The sequence below is a fragment of the Pinus tabuliformis genome, chromosome 4_2 (genome assembly GCF_031772625.1).
Source record: "Pinus tabuliformis cultivar Carrire ecotype Pingquan chromosome 4_2, CPIR1, whole genome shotgun sequence".
NCBI lineage: Eukaryota > Viridiplantae > Streptophyta > Pinopsida > Pinales > Pinaceae > Pinus > Pinus tabuliformis.
Window position 1 is genome coordinate 582,125,735 of NC_142304.1, and position 24,532 is coordinate 582,150,266.

The 24,532-nt window shown below is 36.0% G+C and overlaps 1 protein-coding gene across 1 annotated transcript; it reads right to left on the reverse strand.

The window, feature by feature from the left end:
• Positions 1 to 6,042: 6,042 nt before the first annotated feature.
• On the reverse strand, positions 6,043 to 11,755 carry LOC149170636 (uncharacterized). The gene is made up of 3 exons (XM_089425664.1): positions 11,711 to 11,755; positions 10,500 to 11,511; positions 6,043 to 10,094 (listed from the first exon to the last, which is right to left on the reverse strand). The coding sequence occupies exons 1-3, from the start codon at positions 11,753 to 11,755 to the stop codon at positions 6,043 to 6,045; spliced, it is 5,109 nt and encodes a 1,702-aa protein (XP_089281790.1).
• Between the last annotated feature and the right edge of the window lie 12,777 nt (positions 11,756 to 24,532).

Consider the following 24,532-nt stretch of genomic DNA (forward strand, 5'->3'; position numbering starts at 1 on the left):
TGGAATCCTATGTGAAATTCATCCAAGAAATTGCCTAGTTCAACCCCTATTTGCTTGGGAAAATTCTCTGCAAATTATTGAAGGTTTGAATTGTGCTATGAACATTGCTAGGTGCACATGAGAAAACATTGAAGGAGGATTCTTGAGGGATTGTGTAGCAGGGAAGAGAGCTTGCTCTTATTATGTGTAGAGCTAACAAGGAGGTGCTCAAATAAATGCGTACAAGTCCTATGAACTCAAAAACGAGATTTTCCTACAAAAACATACTTGCGAGAGACTATAAAGTGCCTAGAAATTCCTTAGTATTGCCCAAAGTTCACTTGTATGGTTTTATGGTCAAGCTAGGGGTAGTCAGATATGAAGAGATAAGGTACAACTATGTCTATGGGTGGAAAATATCTCACCTTCAATTAGTTGGATTGTACAAACTTGCATATAGGTAAGTCTCTCAATTTTCATACTATTACTTTGTATACATTCATGCTTTATTAGGGAAGTATGCATGCATGGTTGGGTATAATGTTTCACTGGTAATGAGAAGTTGCCTGGAAAGAATTTATGAAGGTGTATATGAGTGTTTTTTTTAACTACATTCATAAATTGCCTTATTTCACACAAACTGCATTCTTTAAGTATGCTACAACATCCCTTGAATGGAGTCTTGGCTAATTGATATAAACATGGATTGCTTTGGTATGTATATGTATGTATGTAATTCTACATGTTATGGTTTGTCCATTGAGTGGTGAGATCATGTTATACTCAAGATTTGTTTTGAATCATGATTGTTTGTAAGAAAAGTTAGTATAATTATAGTGTGAATGCCTCTTTGTAGTCTCTATATGAGTTATGAATTGTTGAAGAATGAATTTAGAATTTGGAAAATAACTTTATGACTATAAGGCTTGGATAATTTAACTGCCATGATAAATCTTCAGATAATTACGAGCTCCTTAAGGTTATTATATAACTATGAGATCGTTTCTAGACACTTTATTGGTGGAATGTTCTAGAGTAGTATATACATGTAACTATTACTATTAATGTGTACTTGGATAATTCTTGAGGAAAGAATTCACACGCTACTGCACTATCTTTACTCTGTGTGAGAGAGAGAATGAGTGCACATTCATCTAACTATGTGCATATAAATATACCCCCTTGAAAAGTGTTGATCACTATGTTGGAACTAATTTACAACATGTTTAAACCCCATAAGACTTAGACATTATGAGTTTTAAAGGCTTAGAATATCTCAAGTTTGAAAGCAAACTTGAGAAACAAAAATTGATGTGACCTTGTTAATAAAGATAAAAGATAAGTGAATCTTTTAGTGTCTTGGAACCCTTGGCCTTTAGGCTTACCTATGCAAAAAGCTTGGGGTTTAAGTCTTGGAAGCATAGCCCTTATTTAGAAAAAGAGACCTTATTGATCCTTGGTAGGATGTTGGCAATTTGCTCATAATTTTAACATGTGTTAAAGTCTAAGGCATATACCCTTGGGTATAATGTTTCATTAGTAATGAGAAGTTGCATGGAAATAATTGATGAAGGTGTATATGAGTTCTTTTTTTTAACTGCATTCATAAATTGCCTTATTTCACCCAAACTGCATTCTTTAAGTTATGTTACAACATCCCTTGAATGGAGTCTTAGCTAATTGATATAAACGTGGATTTATTTAATATGTATATGTATGTATGTAACTCTACATGCTATGGTTTGTCCATTGAGTGGTGAGATCATGCTATACTCAAGATTTGTTTGAATCCTAATTGTTTGTAAGAAATTGTTAGTATAATTATAGTGTGAACTCCTCTTTGTAGTCTCTATATGAGTTATGAATTGTTATATAATGAATTTAGAATTTAGAACTTAGAACTTGCAAAGTGTGGCATCTTCTGGATTATGGAACTGTTTATGTTGTTTTAAAGAGTGCAAATATCTTGGCTTGCAGATTCTATCATATTCAAGAATAGGCTTACCTGACAGATTTGGTTCCCCCAGACCTAAAGTGAAGGGAGTCCTCTGCATATGGCCTTCAATGGCAAGCCATATTCTAGAAACCATAGCTTCAGCTCTTTTCCATGTACCCAAACGAGGAAGTAATCTCTTTTCACTTGTTCTACTAACCACAGGTAAAGCACCAAGTCTCTGCCATACCTCATGGGCAACTTTCGTAGCAAGAACACCACTACTTACTGACAACTGAACAGTGGGAACCTACTTGTCATCTTCACAAATCATTGAAATCAACTCAATCTAGGAACCAATTAAGGATTCAAGCCTTCTCTTCCATTCCTCTTTGTCAATGTAAGTCCTTGTGTCATAGAGGATAGATGAAATAAACCAAAAAGTAATCTCCAATGACTGTAAGGCAGCCTTTACCAACCCCTCTCTAGACCAACTAGGCCATTCCTTGAATTTCCACATGGCACTGAGCTCGGGGAGATGCACATACTGCTCGTAACCCGCACACTCCATGGGGGAGGGCTCTATGGACTCTTCAACAAAGGTAAAATAGGGTGCCATTTATTTACAGGACATATTTTTTCCCTGCAAACAAAACCAGGAGAGTAAAGACACCGATGCTCTCCATATACCATAATCTAAAAAGGACAACATAATAATATATATACATGCATATATGTGTCTGAAATACACACCTCAACTAATGGGTATATTAAATATATATAAGATTCCATTTTCTTAATATGCCTTGACAAATAGGTGGTGAATTCAAAATGATGATTAGAAATGAACAAATAGCTGAATAAGGTAACCTAGGGATATGGAAATCACTTTTAGCAAAACTTAAAGTTGAAGAAAAGAGAATATGAATAACATATTAGCAAAGGTGTTACTTATACTTGTTGACATGGACAAGTCACTAAATCAATGTTACCCCAAATTAATACCTTAAATGCAATTTTTATGGATACAAACCAAGATTTGGTTAAATAATTGAATGGAATGAACTATTGTGTACAAATACTATATCAAGATGACTCCACAAATAATGTGTTGAGAAACTTAAAGTTGAAGAAAAGAGAATATGAATAGCATATTAGCATAGGTGTTACCTATGCTTGTTGACATGGACAAGTCACTAAATCAATGTTACCCTAGATTAATACCTCAAATGCAATTTTTATGGATACAAACCAAGATTTGGTTAAATAATTGAATGGAATGAACTGTTGCGTACAAATACCATATCAAGATGAACACACAAATAATGTGTTGAGAATGTGTTAATAAATAAATGTATGTAATACTTATTGTGAAAATGGTAAATGAAAAAAGTGTCCAAAAAAAGAGTGATAATAACAAGAATGACTACTATTAAAAAAATACCATATCAAGATGAACACACAAATAATGTGTTGAGAATGTGTTACTTAATAAATAAATGTATGTAATACTTATTGTGAAAATGGTAAATGAAGAAAGTGTCCAAAAAAAGAGTGATAATAACAAGAATGACTACTATTAAAAAATTGAATAAGTCAGACTGTTAATTATTTTAAAGTAATATGTTGATGTAATGAAGAAAATGACATGCTAATAATTGACATTTGAGAGGCACTATACTATATCAACAGCAAAGGGTAAGATAATGCAAATGAGGGAAATTCCATGATTAGTAAGATAATGCAAATGAGGGAAATTCCATGATTATGCAGGGAAGCAAAATGCCTACCACTTTTATCTACCAAGGAACTTTTGGTGTTGCGTAAATTAGTTGCAATGTTTCAATTTAAAGTTAATTTGAGTCGAGGCAGAGTATATTTATTTTTAGATAATGTACATAGATTTGATGGTGGGCATATACTGTCATCACTCATTTATGGATGGATAGCAGAGTAAATAAGGCTTGCCCTGGGTCTCAACTTCATCTTTGTATTAGATTGAGTGTCCTGGATTTTGGATTTTGGAATCTGTGTTAATGTTCGGTCACATTGGCCTTACTCAACCACATACTTTAAACACAGGGGAGATTACTTGTAAATCCATTTTAAACACTAAAATTTTAAAAACTGGAATAGAATAAAATGTTCTTAAATCTTCTATTATTTAAAAATTTATATATAATAATTGAACGGTGGGAATTTCTATTTGGCCAGAATCCCAACCAGATAACAGAGGTTCATTCATTCACATTGTCACTGCGATTCTTGGAGGGGCAAAAGGTGATATAATGACCTCTTTACCAAAAAGAGAAATTCGGAAAATGAACAATGGTCATGCCTAATTGAAGGAGAAAACACACGTCCTTCGCTGTGAACAGGGCCAGTGATTCTTTAAGCTTGTAAATCCTAAAAATATGCATCATTTTAAGGCTTAAATGAACTAAGATAGCCATGGAAATCATAGTTGCATAACTCAGAGCAAGCATGTGTCAGCCACATTTTAACGATAAAAACCTTCTTCTTTTTTTTTGTAAACTGAGGCGGTATTCTATTACTGAAAAAGAGATATTACATACAAAGGCAGGTCTCCACCCGCCCAGAAGGGAAACCGGGTGTCCATCGAAAGTTTTTAACAGCCATCCAGAAAAAGTATATGACCAATCGATCTAACCATGCAAAAAAACCTTCTATTCTTACTACAAACAAACTGATCTTGACTGGAAGCATTACCATCTAATATTTCAAAAGGACTAAAGACAAAAAGCAGTATATAAAAACCTCCATGCAGCAACTACATATTCTACTGATTCATGGTATCCGGCTTGGGCTCATTTTCTACCTTGACCTCCATTCCACTCGCTTTAAACAGCTGCAGCAACTTGTCCATTTTCCTGTCTTGCATAAGAAGAGTTACTTGAATATTCTTCAGCTCCCTTTTGAGGGTGGGAATTCCTTGAGCCAGCTCCACCATTTCCATGGCCACTTGCTCCATGGCCTTGGCTAATAATCTCTTCATGCCCCAATATACATGTAATGACTGCTTGTATAAGGACATTCTCCCTCTTGTGTGCCCCGGGTCAGGGAGATACGTCTCCCAATCTTCCATTTCAGGCTCTGAGAGTTCCTGCATAGCATCTTCCTCCATTTGGTCAATAATTCTTCTGATATTCGGGTTTGTTTCATGTACATATGCTTCCTCTGCCTCCTGCAATTTTTTCCTCATATCCTTTTTCCCTCTTTTCCTGCCTTTGACCTCACTAGCTGAACCTTCCTCATATTCGAATCTTGGAGCTCTACTCCCTCGACCTCCACATGCTCTAGGCCTCCCTCTACCCCTCTGTTTACCACGTCCCCTCATTCCTCTGCTTCTTCCGCGCCTACCCCCCATTTCCTCTTCATCTTCTTCCGAACTCTCATCCTTATCTCCCCTGTCTCCCATTTCCTTACTGCACTGCTTCCATTTACCAACCTTACCACCCGATGTCGGGCGCTGCTCCTCCTCTGCAATATAATCTCGTATATCGAATTCTTCCTCCGAATCTTCCGAAACATCAAGGTAAATCTTCTGCAATGTTTCCTCAACAACGCTCTTCCCTTTCTTATCTAAATTCGCCCCCTGGCTTCGCGTCCGCCTGCCTTCTTCCCTTTCTGTGTTCCCTGTCATATTGCTTGGCAACAAAATCGTAACTCTCCCCCTCGCCTTGCTTCTATTCACTCCCAAATTTGTCCTCGTCTCCAATCGACTGTTTACAAACAGTAAATTCTTATCTCTCCCCCTCACTTTACTGCTATACTCCCCCGAATTCGTCTTTGTCTGAAGTCTAATGTATGCAAACAGCAATATAACCCTGCTCGGCCACCTTTCCTCCTTGAGAATTCGTTGCTGCCGGTCCTCATTAATACACGTCGCATTATCTGTAACATGATGTGAGACGTACACTGACCGTCTGACGCTTCCACCTCTCCTCCTCGGAACCTTACCCTCTTTCCTTCTTGGGATAATCATTCCTCCCATGGTTCGATTATACTCACCGTCCATGATTTTAATTTTGTATACCCACGTCTTCATACACCCTGAGCGAACATTAATTACCCTGTCTTTTCCCCTCCTATCCATAATGAGGAGGCAGCTAAGCAATCCTTTCATGCGCAATCGCTTCATCATTATCCTGCCTTAATATGGATTTTAAATCGTTCCACCGCGGCTCCTCCTGAACTGATAACCAGCTGCCATCCATTACCCTGTTCGGCGCTCCACTTCCCCAATTGGCTAGGAAATCGGCTGCTCTATTACCCTGCCTCAAAACATGATTTATCGTTATGTAATCAATCGTCCTCATCAACCCTTCTATGTCCTGTATAATCCCTGCTGTCCGCCAACTCTTCGCCACATGATCCCAGCTTTTGCCACCCCTCAATTTCCGTAACATCTCGATCGTGAGCTGGGAATCGCCTTCAATTTCAAGGTTCCGATATCCATTTCTCAATGCAATTCGAAGACCATTATAAACTGCCCATAATTCCGCTTCGTTGTTCGTCATTACTCCTCCCCATTCTGCATACGTCCAGCGTGTAATCCCTCTACTGTCTCTAAAGATACCGCCCCATCCTGCTTGCCCAGGGTTACCCTTCGATGCCCCATCGAAGTTCAATCTGATCCGACTTTCACCTGGAAATCTAAAGTGATTTGGGTTGTTCATGCGATAACTATTTCTCCTATCTGTATTGGGATATATCATCGTAAAGTCAATATTTAATTTAGAGACTATTCGTTGTTCTTCCGAGTTTAATTTCCAATCATCCTCACTCCAGACTTCAGACAAAACCGTTTCTTTGATCGATCTACAAACTTCATCCCAAATTCTTGATTCTTGGCTTCGTTTGTCTCTAAAGATTCTTCGATTTCGCTCTTTCCACACCTCCCATATTACAAAACCAACCACTAAATTCCATAACCTCCTGACAACTTTACTTTGAAAATTCCCCTTTCCCCATAGAAGTAAGGTATTCCTAAGGCTATCTGGATCCCTGTTTGATTTACCAAAGAGTACCCGAAGCTCTTCCCACAGACTCTGAGTATATATACAACGATTCAGTAGGTGTTCCTGAGTTTCTATCTCTTTACTACACAGGTAACACCTTGATGGTCCACTCAATCCTCGTTTCTGAATATTGTCCCAAGTCAGGATCCGTCCCCTGCACACCAACCATGCAAAATATGTTACTTTAGGCCACCATTTTCCTTCCCAAATCTTTTTCCAATCCGTTGGTTCATCCTCTCTTTCCTCTTTCGTTGCCCAGTAGTATGCTTCTTTGACTGTAAACATCCCCTGCATTGCTTTACCCCATCTAAGGATATCGTTGCCTTCTCTGATCTTAATTTTCCTCGAGTCGATTTCTCTGACATACAGTTGCTCAGACTCCAGACTTATACTATCATCCCATTCCTGCGGTCTTTTCCAGACTCTCCAAATATCATTTGGTTCTGCTCTTCTCCAATAATCGCTGACATATTCCAGTCCTGCTCTTTGAGCTTTTTCTTTGATTTCTTGCAGAGGTTGGTTTCTATCCAGCTTATCACGTTGTTGCCATCCTTCCTCCCAAAACCTCGCTGAACTCCCTTCTCGGATTTCCCAAAAGGCTAGGTCCCTAACTAGATCCTTATTATTTCTTGCTAAATCCCATATTTGTGATCCTCGGGGAGTTTCTGCTATTCTTAGACGCCCTTCAATTGTACGCGGCATATCATATTTTTTATTCCATATCCTTTTCCACACATCAGTTCCACCCTGTACCCATCTCCACCATAATTTCGCCCCTAAAACCCTATTTACGATTTCCAGATCTCTTACTCCAAGACCTCCTTCCTCTTTCCTCTTGATTACATTCTTCCATGAAACCAAAGTCCATTTTTTCTGTTGCTTAGGGCCCCCCCAAAGAAATTTACCCAATATTTCTCTCAATTTAGAGAAAATGCCTTTGGGAGCAGCCATAATGGACAGATGATATATGGGGATGGATAATAATACCGATTTTAAAAGAATAACTCGACTTGCTAGATTCAACAATCTGAACGACCAACTAGCTAATCTTTTCCTGATCTTTTCCAATAAGCTTTGCCAATTCTTTATTCGGTTTGAGTTTATATCCAGCTGAATGCCCAAATATTTTGTAGGTAATGCTCCCTGTCTAAAGCCTAGTACTCTGGTTAAATGAGCCTTAACAGCTTCAGGTGAATTAAATATAAAAGTACAAGATTTATCATTATTAACCGCCATACCTGAAGCGTTCATGAAAACTTCTAAGACATGTTTGAAGCTTCTTACCTCTCTAAGTGACGCTTCTCCAAACAACATCAAATCATCTACAAACTGTTGATGTGTGATGATTAGATTGTTTCCCCACAATCTAATGCCTTTGATTCTTCTTTCGCTGACTTCTTTCTTAATTTTTCGACTTAATCCTTCCATGGCCAGTATAAATAAGAAGGGAGAAATTGGGTCTCCCTGCCTAATGCCCCTGGAGGCATTAAACGTATCTGTAGGAATCCCATTAACCAAAATTGAGAAGTTCGGAGTCGAGATCATACTAATTATCCATGCTATCCACCTGTTCTCAAATCCAAAAGCTTCTAACACCGCTCTTAGATAGCTCCAGTTCAATCGATCATAGGCCTTGGACAAATCTAACTTCATAAGCATCCCTTTCTTTTTTCTCACCTTTAAAGAATGTATCACTTCCTGAGATACCACTATACCATCCAAGATTTGCCGACCTTCCACAAACCCAGTCTGTTCATGCGCAATTAAATTGGGTAGGAGAGGTTTCAACCTTTTCGCAATCAGGGTGGATATAATCTTATAAATAACATTACACAAGGCTATAGGTCTAAAGCCCTGTGGTTCTTCTGATGTATTACTTTTAGGAATCAGGGTGAAAAAGGTTGAGTTAATACCTGGCCAGATTCGTTGTCTTATTCGTGATTCCTCCACTACCTCCATTATCTCTCTGCCTATAAAATGCCAGCTTGCCTGGAAGAATTCCACAGTATAACCATCCGGACCTGGAGCCTTATTCTTTCCCATATTCATCACTACTTCTTCGACCTCTTCCAAGGTTACTGCCCGCATTAGTGCTTTGTTTTGATCCTCTGTTACTAATCTTGGTATCTCCTGGCAGATATTATTAATGGCTTCCCCTCTATCCCTTTGATCTTCCGTTAGCACCCCCTTAAAGTAATCAACTAAAGTCTTTTCGATATCTGCCTGTTCTATCACTCTTTCTCCTTCCGCATTCTTAATTGAAAAAATCATATTCCTCTGCCTATGTTGGATCATCGCTTGGTGAAAGAATTTTGTATTTCGTTCACCTTCCCTTAACCACCGTACCCTTGATTTTTGTCTCCACAAAATCTCCTCTTGTTTTCTTCTCTCCTCCAGCTGACTAATAATACGCCCTTCCACCCTACTCTTCTCCTCGTCCCTACCCTCCAATATTATTTTTTGTTGTATGTCCTCCATTTCGCCTTCTAATTTCTGCTTTGCCTCCATAATATTCCCAAATTCTTTCCTGTTCCATTCTTTGATTCTTTGTTTTAGCTCCTTAAGCTTCAATTGTAGAGTATGCATTTTCCCTCTGCCCCTGCTATTGCATTGATTCCACCAGTCTTCCAATTTCTTTATAAATTGTGGATCTCTAAGCCAAAATGATTCAAATCGAAAAGGTTTCTTCCCTTTGACCTGCTTGATGTCAATGTCTAACCGAATGGGCCAGTGATCAGACCCAAGGCTAGGGAGGATTTTAGCTTCGATGAACACATCACGGTTCAAAATTTGCTCCGAGAGTAGAAATCTATCCAGTCTGGAGGCTATTTGATGCTGTCCTCCCCGCCGATTGTTCCAGGTATGTACACCATTCACTGTATGTATATCAACTAATCTCAGGTCCCTAATCATATCGTTGAACTCCTCCATATTCTGATCCTCCCTCCTTATTCCCCCTCGCTTCTCTCCTAGATGCCTGATCATATTAAAATCCCCTCCCATCATCCATGGGATATTTGGGATTAAACTTCTTATAGTGTGGATGTTCTTCAAGAAATCTTTTCGTTCGCTATGATTATGAGGCCCATATACCCCAGTGAACAAAATTCGTTCCCCCATCCCTACTAATCTAAACATTCCTGAAAGTAATCTAGGTAAAGTAAACCAGTGTTAAAAAATTATCTCTTTTGGGTTCCACAAAATAGCCAATCCCCCTGCTGTCCCTATTGCATCTATGGCCATAACCTCATATCCTAATTTCAATTTCCTTACCGTGTCTGTCAACTGTTGGCTTTCCATTTTCGTTTCCTGAATTACCATAATACTTGGCTTGTCTTTCTTTATTCTTGCCTTCAAATATCTCTGTTTCCCTTGACTATTAAGTCCCCTGATATTCCAACTGAGAACAATCATTTAAAACTTTTTAGGAGTTTGTAGAAATACCTCTGACAGAGGAATCACCCTTCCTGAGTTTACAAGAGTCTCGCCCATTGCTTGGATTGATTCATTTAACGTTCGTCTCCCTTTTTTTCTCCCACTCTTACCTTGACTATCACCTTCAATACTTTGGGAGTCCTGATTATCTTGATCAGACCTGTTGTCTACAAATCCTGCCTTCTTCTCCTTATATCGTTGAAAGGTTTCCTTATACAAATGTTTCTCTTTTTCTGGGATGAACCTTTCATCCAATTTTTTCCAATCAATGAGTAACTTCTTCATTATTTTCTCTTCCTCTGTTCCCACTTCTTTTACAATTTCCTTTCCCTTTATTGATTGATCTGTAATAATATCAACTCGTACTCCCTCCTCCCCTTTCGGCTCTCTACTTGGGATTCTACTTTTCCTCTTTCCATCCTTAATAATTTCCATTGGAGCTATCGCACTGAACTCCTTTTCCGATTCCATTAGATTCTTCTCATTACTCTCTTTATCCTGTTTTCCACCTTCAAACTCTTCTTCTTGCACTTGAAGGAAATTGAACTTATTTTGGCTTTCTAGTGATGAATTCCCTTCCTTAGTAGGCATTTTAGAAGCCCCAATATTTGATTTCCTTCTCCTCTGTACCTCTTTGAATTCAGGTGCTTCTCCTTCCATCCCTGCTCGCGTCTTACTGTCCTCCTTCTTGTCCTTTTCTACTTCCACTACTTTAATTTGAGGACAATCCCTTGCTAGATGTCCATATACATGATAGCGTCTACACCGAAACGGTATATGTTCGTAATCAATAGGTTGCTGCCAAATTTCATCCTGATATTCAAGCTCAATAGATTCTGGTAAAGGGTCTGAGATATTCATGTATACACAAATCCGTGCGTAAGAAGTATATTTGCCCCTTTTCGTGGATTCAGCCACCTTCACAAAAGTACCAATTGAATTGCCAATTCCTTCCAATATTTCAGGATCCCAAAATTCATCCGGTAGCCCAAATAATCGAACCCATATCGGGGCTGCCATAATTTTCTCTTCATCAGGGTTGTATCGATCTTCCCAATATCGTGTAAACAGCCCCGCATTATTCATAAAGTGTGGTCCCTCCTCAAAAACCTTTTCCTTGTCCTGTAAGTTTGCAAAAATGACTGTAAAAAATCCCTTAGCTCCCAATTTGAGATCTATATGTCCTCTTGGTTTCCATCGCTGCTGAATCCATCTCGTGAGGTCCCTTTCAGATGGCCAATACCCTATAAACTTACATATTAACGCGTGATCTCTCATGTAACAACGGTAATTTTCCAGCTTATTATTTGGAATCACATACCTGGGCTTTTTCTGAGCCCGGGGAAGGCATTTGTTCACCAGTCATGCCTGCCATTGGTTCCCCATTACTGGTATGTCCGTCACCCTTCCGTTCCCACTATCACTTCCGGAACTACCTGCCATTATATTCCTATAGGAGGGGATCGCTCCCCTCCCCTGCCTTTCGTCCATTATGCCCCTCAGACCTTCAGAACCCCTATCCTCAGGCAATCTTGTACTGAAAATTACCTGTTCAGTTTTACCAAAGCAAATTACTCACTTCACGCTGCTTCGTTCCACTCTCTCACCACGGCGTTGCTCCGTAAACCCTTGTGCTAGATTGCTCCGTAAACCCTTGTGCTATATTACTCCGTAACCCTGGCATCACTTTAATGGGACACATTCAAAGCTAATCCATAAGAAAGCCTCCATCTAGATGTCAACGGTAAAAACCTTTTTGGATAAAACACCAAATCATTACAGATAGACGTTGACAACTTTATATGGTGATTTTTTTTTGTCATATTATCTTGAAAAACTCCTTAAATATTAAAATGCAAAGAGTTTAAAATTCACTAACAAATTCTTATTAGAGCCTTATGATTTACTGACAAATTCTTATCCAAGTATGGGCAAATTAGATAAGAAAATAAAACAGAAATTTTCCAAAATAAGTAACAGCTGTAAAAATATTTGTGAATATAAAACTAGATAAGAAAATAAAAAAGAAAAACTTTCAAAATAGCTAACAAATAAGCTAAGGCTTATCAATATAAATATTGTAACATATTTGCTAATGTAAAAGACACTGAAAATAAGATTCAATTTTTCATTAAACCTTTCCTAATCATTCTATAATTCTTCAAACTCTGTTCCCGGCCCATTTACAAACGAAATAAACACTTCATAGATCTGAATGAATCAGAGCAGGCCACCGGTAAAAGACTTTTGGATAAAACGCAACCATTAGAGATAGGTACTAACTAACTGTTTCAGAGGTTTTTGGTAGAAATCTGGTAAATTTTTTTAAAATTATATTATCTTGAAAAACTTTTTGAGGGATTAGAATGTGGAGAGTTTATAGGTTATAAACAAATTCTTATTTTATTATTGATCAAATTAGATTGCAAATGCAATTAATACCGCATAGAGCGAGGCCGGCAGGCCTAGACGGGCAAAAGCATCGATCAGGCGGGTCGCCAGATATTGTGTGAGTAGCATGCAATAGCATGCATGCATGATGGGTGCTGAGAGGGACAGCGACTGGCGGCTACGGTAGAATGACCGATCAGTACTATAAGAGCATTAACCGATTGGTACTGTAAGGGCACTAATGGATCAATAGTGGGGAAATAAGCTTTGCCCCACCACTGATGAACATAAAAGGTAATCCTTTGACATGACTGCCCTAAGAGCTTCTAAGCACTCGCTACGCAGACATGTGTCATACCCATGCCTGGTGTACCACTGCATTTATACCCGCATGTTTATAATCTTCCGCAAATCGGTCAGCAAGTACATCAGTCTCAGTATCATAATGGGTTTATATTATGGTTTTATCAAGCTATTTCATTTCAATTCATGGCAGATTGATTCGGCAATGTGTGAAAAAAATATATAATACATCGCCTGCATGGGTCTGGAAAAGGATTTCGCTCTTGTAAATATGGCTATGGTAATGGTTAGCAGGCATGCTGATTGTAGTTTTCATTCTCTGGCAAGCAGTCTCCATGTCGACATTTGGGATTCTGATTTTCTCGGTGTTGCCATTCACGGCTTTTGGGGTTCGATGATGTCGGTCGACTTCCTGTGGCAGAATGGTGTAGCAAATCCTACAGTCATATTTCATTTCTGAGTGCGGGGCCTTGGATCAATGATGGGAGTCATCACAGCGAGGCAGCTTCACTGAGACCTGAATTTCGCCATAAATTCTCTGTTTGGGCTCAATCCTTCTCTGATGCTCGCACTCTTCTGGGAAATTCTCGAATTTCTATAGACGATGAAACTGGGTATCTCATCCTCTCGTTTCATTACATACTGCAAATTAGGAGCGACACTTCGGGAGGCATTTGGCTCAAATTCGCTATGGATTTGATGACAGAGCCTTACGGTTCAGCAAAAGGAATTGTGAGGGGTTTGTTCGTGATACGCCACCCATGAATTCATCGGTGAAGCCAGAACTGTCGGGAAATTTTCTTCATCACTACATTGGGAACGCCTGGGAGTTTCCCGTCATTTGGCCTGGCCTGTGTTGAGTGGAGGTGGTGTCCCCCGGGGTTGTTTCAAAGTCAAAAATTTTAGTATGATCATACATTTTCCCCTGAATTCTGTCAACAATATGCATAGTAGTCGTCATCTCCACCCGAATCAATTAGTGAAAAAGTCTAGTGGTCTACGTCAAGCCAGCATAGGTTCAGGATTCGTGGTCAAAGGACAATACAGGGTTTGTGGTCAACAGTCGATGGCAGTCATTCTATCAATGAGAAATCTAATCGTTGTCCCTCCTTTTAACTTTTTGGTTATGTTCATATGCATTGTTCCATATATGATCGTATTATAGGAGAAGGCCATGGTCCAAGACAGTTTGTAGTTTTTGGCAAGTTTTATTTGATCCTGAGTTTTGTTTTCACAGGTATTTTGGTCAATCATCAATCATACCATATTATGTGTGGGGCCTAATAAGCAACTTAATATTTAATTGTCAATCTGGGAATTCTTAAACTTAGAGAGGCAGCACTGGAAATGCCATAGAAAGACTCTAGCAACTTGTAAAACAAAACCCTAATTTGTCTTACAAACAACAATAATTATCCACTCGAATTCTGCAATCAAATATATTCATTAAAAGTTAAACACTAATCTTTCAAAATCATTAACAGCCTTTTAAGTCCTGAAAAATAGTACATAAATTCTGAATTCAATTCCTACACTAGATTTGACAATTTCATTAAAAGAAAAAAACTTTATCAATCTAGGCACTAACTACTTCACTCATTAACTCATCAAGCCAATTGAGATCACAAATGAAATAAATGATCAAGAAATACAAATAAAACACAAGCCTCAATCCCATAATTTTGAAAGAGTGCATAAAGGAATCCAAACAAGTCTTTAAACATTTCTGCACTACTTTAACTTTTCACAGAAGTAAAGTGTGGCAATCATGGTGTACTTAACCAAATGAATAAACTTGCATAACATAAAAGATGATACTCTGTCTCATTTCCAAGAGGTATCTCAAACCAAAGATTTAAAACCGTGTCTAAGGGAAAGATTTGCAAAAGAAACTAAAATCAAAACAAGAACCAAACTCTGAAAGAGAAATGATAAATTGACAAATCAATTCTTCAGCAAACCCTTTCACATGAGTTCATTGAAAGCACCAAAAATACTCGTTCCATACAAACCAATCACAAGATGAAATCATTTACATCGTACTTTATTCAAATGAAACTTATTAGAAACCAATCAATCTTCAATGGTTGGGTTGTACAAGCACTTTTATCCTTAATAAGACTTGGTTACTAAAGCCAAAAGAACAAGATTATAACAATAGGCAAGTCTCAAATAAGGAAAAAGAAACAAGATCAATTCCTGCACTCAAATATACATACAGTGACTGTCGAATATAGCTTGAATCGTTGGCAAAGAAACTTAAATATTTAGCAACTTCACTATTTCTTACATTTATGCTTTGTATCACAAAATCTCCTAAAAATTCCAAATGCCTTCGATATGCTAGATTCGAAACACTTCAAGGGTTTTGAAGAAAGATATTGTTAAGTGTTGTTACCAGATTATAATATTTTCAAAACCATCAAACTAAGGTTACCAATACCCAAGAAATGACTTCACAAATATATCTTCCAGTTTTCCAGTTACATACAAAAGATAATAGCCAACTTCAAGGTAACTTTTGTACAACCCAAAACTCACGATGATGGAACAAGGTGTCAAGGTAATTGAATTGTTGTTGTAACCAAATCTTAAGAGGGTAAGAAATAGTTTCAAGAATCGATCTGCACACAGTATTAATTCAAATAGAAATAACACCAATAAATCTTAAATGTATACAGTGACTCCTTCTCAAATATGAACTATGAATACTCCAAATCACACACAGTTCATATATTTGAATAAGACAGAGTACTGGAAACAAATTATTAAACAAGTTTCACAAGAATAATCAACTAACAAACATGCACACCACAATGTTATGCTTCAAGAAAAAAACAAGACACACACAATGCTATCTAATAGAGGAGTAACGAGCTGGACTGGTTGGGCCCAAACCAACCAGCTCGTACCCTCCTTAAAGAGAAATTAAACTACAACACAATGAGAAGCATTAACAAAATTTAACAACAATGGAAAGAGAACCTGGCATTGATGCTTTCTATTAAAAGGATCTCAGTCTTTAATAAATTACAAGCTTCAGTAGTCCAGCTCCAGTTGATCAGAGGAAGGGGGTAGAACCCCCAAACACTTAGCTCAACAGCATGAGAGTACAAAGAATAGCTTATTGTTCTCCTTTACAGAGTCATAATTTGGCTTTTATATAATTTAAAATGACATGACAAGTTTTGAACAAGCCAAACCAAGTAGAATGAAAGGGGATCGTAACAACTTCCCATCCAAAGGATTTATATTACAACCAATATATAATAAAAGAGACAAAAATCTGATATGAAATTTCCATTTTTTTACAAATTTGGGCAAGCTCCTAGAATTATGGAAAAATGGTCTCTTTTTATAAAATTGCCACAAAGACCCTCCTGTAACTGTTAACCTGATCTGAATATTGAGAAATGGTTTTGGTTCTAGATAATATTTTATACTGGTAAAAAACCCATATGCTCATATTTCCTATATTCTCCTCCATATTCAGGCAAATCAATGTCAAACTTGGTAGTTTGGAAATTGTGCATATTTTGAGCAAATTTGTTGATTTGCTTCTAGAGACCCACAAGTGCGACCTAGGTGAAATCAAACTCATTTGGAAGTATTGAAATGACATTTTGAATAAAAACCTCTTTCATATTTTCCCATAAATGTGTCAATGTATGAAAGCCCCAAATTGGTGCAGGAATGTTACTATAAAAATTGAATTAGTGCAGGAATGTTGTAAAAACTGAATTGGTGCAGGAATTTGATGTGTAAAAACTGAATTGGTGCAAGAATTTGATGTGTGGTGCAGGAACCATTGTCATATAGGTAAGAAAGTAATTGACCATGTTTAAACCTGCAAACACAAAAACCATCATTAATAAACGCTTAAATGTCAAATCTTGTGATGTGTTACACAATAAATATTATTTTGTTTCAATAAATAATTTATACTATTATATTTATTAATTTATATTTTTTCATTTATTTATTTAATAGATAAATAAATAATTTATTATTATTTTATATTTCTTCATTTATATATTTATCTAATAAATAATTAATTTATTATTATTTTATAATTCTTCATATATTTATTTTTTATCTTACACCTAATATAACTAATTTTATATATTTATATATAAATTTATATATATTTATTTATTTATTATTATATTATAATTTATTTATTTATCTATTTTATACCTAAATTAATTGAATTTGACCTTACTCCCTTAGTCAGGTAACCGTTGGTGTCTCTGCTCTAGCTATTTAAACAGGCTAAGCTGGATCTGTTTTTCAACTTGTCCTGACAATGAACCACACTAGTTGGTTCGAAACGCGACGACAAAAGATTGATTATGTGATTTTGCCGAAGATTTTCTAAACAATGTTATGGATCACAGAAGTCTAAATTCCTTAAATATTATTTTATTGCTTCTAAGAATACACGAAATGTTGACAATAACCATACAATATAAGCAAAATCACGAGGGATTTCCGAATAAAAATGGATATAAAACAAGACAAAACAGATGCCTAACATATGCAACTTAAAGACTTTAAATTGGAGGTCATGGGTTGGTTTCCCTATGAGGCAGCCTCAATTGCCAAGTCATATTGTTTGTACTTCTCTCTCAAAGTAACATAATGTTGAATTTCACAAACAAACAAACAAATAAAACCACCACATTTATTTTTGAACTCTATGTTAAAATCACAAGTCAATAGAATAGAACATGTATTGCCTCCTACCAAATGGCTCTTACCAACTCCCATATAGATTGTTATAAGATATGATAGATGGAGAAAAAAATTACATCCTTTTAGGAACTAATTTAGCATCATAATAATAATAATAAGGTATTTAGTTAATTTTCCCCTATTCTTAAAGAAGATTGGTTAGACATTCACAACCAATGAATGGCACACTATTTATGACCTAATGAGAGAAAGATACTAATGCACATTGGGAGTGTACAATGAGAAGCATGAATATGCATGCCAAAAAAGATTTTAAATGACATCTATAATTATCAATCTAACTCATCATTTACATGTGACACTCAAGTGGAAAAGTTGACCACAATAGACAAACCAAGAATCTGATCCCTTAAGAAATGGTAAACCATATGCCAAATAAACATTAAAAAAATGATCTCTAGTCACTAGAAATGAACAACTAAACACCTCAATGCACAAAATAGTGTCAAAGGGAAGCTTAGCATGGAACATATAGTCATGCACTACCACGAACCACATATAATTGTGAGCTCTTAATCCAAGGGTTATGGAGATGCCAATGATGCATTAAATATTAGAGATTTGACTAAAAATATCAAATCACCCCCCACGGAGAAGTTGAAACAAATAAAAGGCATGATATGCACATGCAAAGAACTAGCCTATAGTTCTTTGGAAATAACTAGACGTGTGGCCCAAAAAAAAATATAAAAATTGCTCTTTAAGATTGCAAATAAATAGATCTATGACAACATGAAAGAAATATAATCATTTCCTTTATTATCCCTAAAGATCAACAAATGTAAAGGCATTGAACACGCTTACAATTAAAATTTTGTAGGGTGATACCAGGTATCTACCACACCAAATTTATTAGTTAAACTTAGACGATGTAATACATGCATCTAGAGCGCCCATTCAACTTCTAGGTTGGGTGAAATCAGGGCCAAGAGATTTTTTTTTTCTGAAAAGAAGTCTACATTGGTGCTTCACACATGAGTAGTTTCCTCTAAAGATTACAAGATATATACATCAAACGTTGCACTTAATAAAAATAAAGAATTGACTAATGGATTCTTCTATACTTATGGATAATGCAAATGAATGCTTTGTTTATTCACGTCATTGGTTTCATGTCATTTCTCCCCTACTTGTGTAAATGTTAAGTCAAGAGACTGCCTACCTTTGCCTACCTTTTCCAAAATATATGCTTACGAGAAAATATTAAACTAGCAATAAAATGTTTTTTTAATCTTCATGAAATCATACACACCATTTTTAGCAGCAAGATATGCAAAAGCAACATAATTTTTGCATGCATCACATATAATTCCCAAATGGGTAAGGTTCATTCACTTTAGTGGATCTAGCTTTTTATATTGGCAATGCTATTGACGATGTTATTGAAGCACCACTACCACCATCAATAGCAGTTGTTGAACCAGTAGCTCTGGATCGAGAGCCGGATGCACCAGTAGTCAAGGCATAGCCAGTTGGTTCACCATCACTGGAAAAGGCAGAGGTAGCAGCATATGATCCACCACCATTAGTAGATTGGTTCGATCAGCAGCACCTGACAAGCGGCACTACCGGCACTATTCGGCTTTGGCTTTGCACCCGGCTCCGCATCTGCTAGCTTCGGTATTTCTCCATAGTCTGATGCTCATGGTAGAGATTATTAGTTTCGTGATCAAGATCGTGATAGGTATTTTAGCGATCGAAAGGAAGAGTCTGAGGGATCGAGACCCGCCCTACGGGACCAAATGCTACAGGACCAGCGTGCTTAGTGACATCTCCTTAGCCAGCGGAAGTTCCGGCTCCAGGGGGTACAGAATCAACGGCTTACAGGACTATAGGATACAGGGCTAAACTGCTATATGTTTTTGCTGATAGCACTGCTGCTTCTTCAGGTGCCTTTGCCTCCGTTGCCTCTCGCACTTACTCCCTTCCCACTACCCTTGCTTTTGGTGCTGTTAGTTCTGCTCGTTCAACCGGATCTACTGAATCAACAGAGTCGACTGGATCAAGATCAGAATATGAATCATCGAGGTCTGAATCCCGATCTCAATAATCACACTTTTCACCTCGATCACGATCATCAACACCTCCCTATAACGATCACGAAATTCATAATCCTTCCCGTTATAAGACCCATAAGAATAGGTAAGAACAACTATTAGGAGAATCATGATAATTGCTTGGATAGGTGCTCGGAGCTCGGTGAGCCACCAAATAATGGGAAACAACCACCGACCACCTATAATGGATGGAAAAACACCGAATGATAGTCAACCATTTATAGGGGTTGAACCCTCACTATAGGAGAGAGAACCTTCTATAGGGGTTGAATCAAGCACCCCCAACTACTATATGGCCACCTGAGCTATCGAACCTATTACCTAGGCTAAGGGAGAATATACTAGTAGATAACCGCCAGGGCCCTGGAAGAAATGGATATTCCGTCGTAGGATATGGCTTGCTAACGCTTATGTGCCCCTAAGCTACGACTACTGAATTATGCCCATACTACCTAGGTGGCTACTGATGCCCGTACGTACTACCTAGGCGGTCATACCTATTAATACCTATCACTACAGATACTGTGAAACAGCAGATCGAACAGACCCATATTGATAGTCATAGCCCGGGGTTGAAGCACACGTTGATCCAGTAGTTTCAGTAGCACGACGAGCGGGGTGCACGAGCAGTTCCATACGCACCAGTAGCTCCGCACAAAACATGGGATATCCTCAACATAATAAGCACATCATCACATAAAATAGACTCTAGTTGTATAATCGAGAAACCCGTTTAAATAAATAAATAACAAGATCCACTCTAACAATTGTCTTTCATAACATGATTTAGACAATACGATTTATTTATGTAAAATAAATAATAATTATCTCATTCTTTATAATCTTATTAATTAAATTTAATGAGAATATTATTATCACTTTTATCACTATGTTGCTAACCTTAAGCATAGGAGAGCTAAGTCTTCCGCTTTAGCTGAACATGTAGAAAAAACCAATCATCATGTTTGCATTGAGGAAGCTAGTGTTATCGCTAGGGTTTCGCATTTCCATCATCGGAAATTTAGGGAAGCTATTGAGATTGAAAAGAGACCCAACAATCTCAATAGAAATGATGGCTGGAAAATCAGTAGGTGTTGGGTCCCAGCGCTTTCTTCTTAGTCGTTTTTCTTGTCTCTTATTTATATTTATATTTTTATTATTATTATTATTATTTATTTATTTAATAACTTAATTATTAATTATTATATTTTCAATTATTATTTATTTATTTATTTATTTATTAACTACTACTAATATAATAAACGATTATGAAATACTATTATTTAGTAATCATTTTTCTTGTCTCTTATTTTATTTTATTTTATTTATATTTTTATTATTTTTATTATTTATTTATTTATTTATTTATTTTAATTATTATTTATTTATTTATTTATTCTATTATTATAATTATTATTATTATTATTATGTATTCTATTATTATTATGGTTATTATTTTTATTTATTTATTATTTCCAACATTCTTTGATATTAATAACCCATTTATATGTTTATTATAAGGAAAGGTCCGTTATTACTTTTAATATTTTTAACTAATAATATCAATTTTAATTATTCTTACATTTTTATTTTATTAATTAATTTTAATTTTATGTATTTATTTATCCACTTTCCTTTTAGTTTTTAATACCTATAACTAACTATAATTATTTTATTTTATTTTCTAATCCTTATTTCCTCTTTTTATTTATTTATTGGATTATTTAATTTATTTATTATAGTGTTCTAATTAATTTATTTATTAATTCTAACTTAATTTGTTTACATATTATATATTACAAGAGAAGTTCTGTTACGTAACTACTTCCCTTTAGTTTTACCTAACTAATGATACCATTTATAATTTATTTTTATTTAATATTTTTTCATTTATATAAATAAATAAATAGTTTATTTATATATTTACTATTATATTTATTATTTTATATTTTTTCATTCATATATTTATTTATTTATTTAATAAATAAATATATAATTTATTATTATTTTATAATTCTTCATTTACATATTTATATATTTATTTAATAAATAAATAATTTATTATTATTTTATAATTCTTCATTTATATATTTATATATCTATTTATTTATTTTTTACCTAATATAACTAAATTTATATATAAATTTATATATATTTATTTATTTATTTTATATCATATAACTAAATTTGACCTTGCTCCTTAAGTCAGCTTTTTGCCCGCACCGTTGGTGTCTCTGCTCTAGCTATTTAAACAGGCTAAGTTGGATCTGTTTTTCAACTTGTCCTGACGATGAACCACACTGGTTGGTTCGAAACGCGTCGACAAATGGTTTCTCATGTGATTTTCGCCGAAAAAATCTATCATAAACTTGTTATGGATCACAGAAGCCTCAACTCTACAATGAGATAATTGCTTAAGCATTTCATTAAGATTATAAAGAATGAGATAATTGCTTAAGCATGTCATTAAAGTAGTGCATGTCAGTGAAATATTATTAATTAAATATATGTGATGCATCGACTTGATGTTTTTTAGAACTAGATGACAGCCCACATGTTTAATGGTCCTATGTCAACCATTTAAAAATAAATAAACAGGATCAATGTAATGAAACGTGTGTAATACTCTTTGTAGCTAGGCTAGGTGTACCCCTAGTAAGGAAGTTTTCTAAAGAAAGTTCTAGGCTTATTTTTGGATTATTTTGTGCTTTTTAGTAAATGGTTTTTGACTTATTGTAAAATACATTTCTATTAAAGATTCAAGGTCGTAATCTAACCTTGATTAATATATTAGAGATGTGGATGTCATAAATGTTAATTTATTATAGTGTTTTATGTTGCCATAATTATTTACAAATAATTTCATTCAATCTCATTCACCCCAAGAGTAGTTAAGAAATTATAAATAGAACAATAAACAGTAAATGCATAATAAAAGATATACAAAAACAATTATAAACATAGATTTTTAGTCAAAGACCAAGGCAAAACTCCACAATGGGGTAATCCTAAATCAATTCTTCTTCTTATTTAGTCAATCAATGTTGAGCATGAGATACATAGTCCAATAGTATATCCAATAATCAATCAAAGTAAATCCTTTGACTACCAAGAGAATGAGATCTAAACCAAGTCAAATGAAAGATAAATAGTCAGCGCTACTACTAGTCAACAACCTGGTCAATGGGGCCAAATTCCGGCCTACAACTTCCACAGAAAAGTTTGCTCAAATCACAGACAAAGTCTATAGTCAAGGAGCTAGTCAAAACCCGTGATCAAAGCTTCAGTCAACACCCCGAACTTCGATCAATGTAGAGAGTAGAGCATAGAATATCTAGCCCTTCTTCCTCATTTAGAATAGAGTCAAACAGTCTTGCAATTATTTGATCAAAAGAGAGAGAGTTAACGCAAGTCAACCTAAATCGAAGAGCCCAAAATAAATATGAATGTGCGGTCAACTCATAGTCAAAGTAGCCTGAAAAAATTGGCCTCCAAGACAGTCCAAAAACTCAGTTAAACCAAAACCAAACCATCCAAGTCAAATAAATTCAAACAGAGAGGAGAAAGTTGGTCAACACAGAAAAGAAAAGACTCCTTTCGTCACCTTCGCACATGTGATCTCTGAAGAATAAGAACTTCACTTTCGGTAAAGACTTGGTGAGAATGTCTACAACCTGCTCATCTGTCGAGATGTGTTAGAGCCTCACTACTCCCCTTTGTACCATATATCTGATATAGTGGTACTTGATCACGATGTGCTTTGACTTATCATGAAATATTGGATTCTCTAAAGTTTGATCCCACTTTTATTGTCATAGTATATCATGGTTTTATCTGGCACATGATCAAACAATTTTACAAATAGCTTCAACAACCACACTACCTCATAGCTAGCCATACTAGCTACAATATACTCTTTCTTTGTTGTATTAAGAGTGAAAAAAATAAAAATCTTCCTACTCATCTAGGAAACCATGGAAAATCTCAAGATAAAATAGCACCCTAATGTTATCTTCCTATTAGTAATGCTTCCATCCTAATTTGCATCTGAATATCCATGTAGTCTCAACTCATCACTAGAGGCATATCTTAGTCCATAATTAATCATCCCATGCATATATCTCAACACGTGTTTTGTGGCCACCCAGTGAGCACGCAAAGGTTCCACCATGAACTGGCTCAAGTTATTAATGGAAAAACATATACCAGATCTTTTGTTGACTAGAAACATTAAAGCCCCAATCAATTGTCAGTACATAGAAGGATTTTCTAGATATGGTCTCGTAGCTTCACCACATAAATTCTTGAATTTTGCCTCCATTAGTGTGTCCATGGATTTGCAAGCCATCATCCCAGATCTCTCCAAGAGTTTGACAAAATAATTTCCGTGGCTAAGGAAAATATCTCCAGGTTTTCACCACACCTTTAACCCCAAGAAATAGTAGATCAACCCAAGATATTTCATCTCAAATTTGAAGGCGAGCTCCTTCTTACACTAGATCATTAGAGGCTTTTTTTTTACCATAAACAAATCATCAATGTATAAAACCAAAATCAAAGGCATATTTTGGACAACCCTAAAGCATAGGTTTGGATAATCATTACTTTTGTTGAACCCAAGCTTCATCAGGTATCCA

Coding starts and splice junctions, on each gene's coding strand:
- LOC149170636 (XM_089425664.1), bottom strand. CDS start 11,755: ATGACTGGTGAACAAATGCCTTCCCCGGGCTCAGAAAAAGCCCAG. Junction 11,512..11,710: donor CGGGCTCAGAAAAAGCCCAG/GTATGTGATTCC, acceptor GCAAACTTACAG/GACAAGGAAAAGGTTTTTGA. Junction 10,095..10,499: donor TATTGAAGGTGATAGTCAAG/GTAAGAGTGGGA, acceptor GATTACTTTCAG/GAATGTTTAGATTAGTAGGG.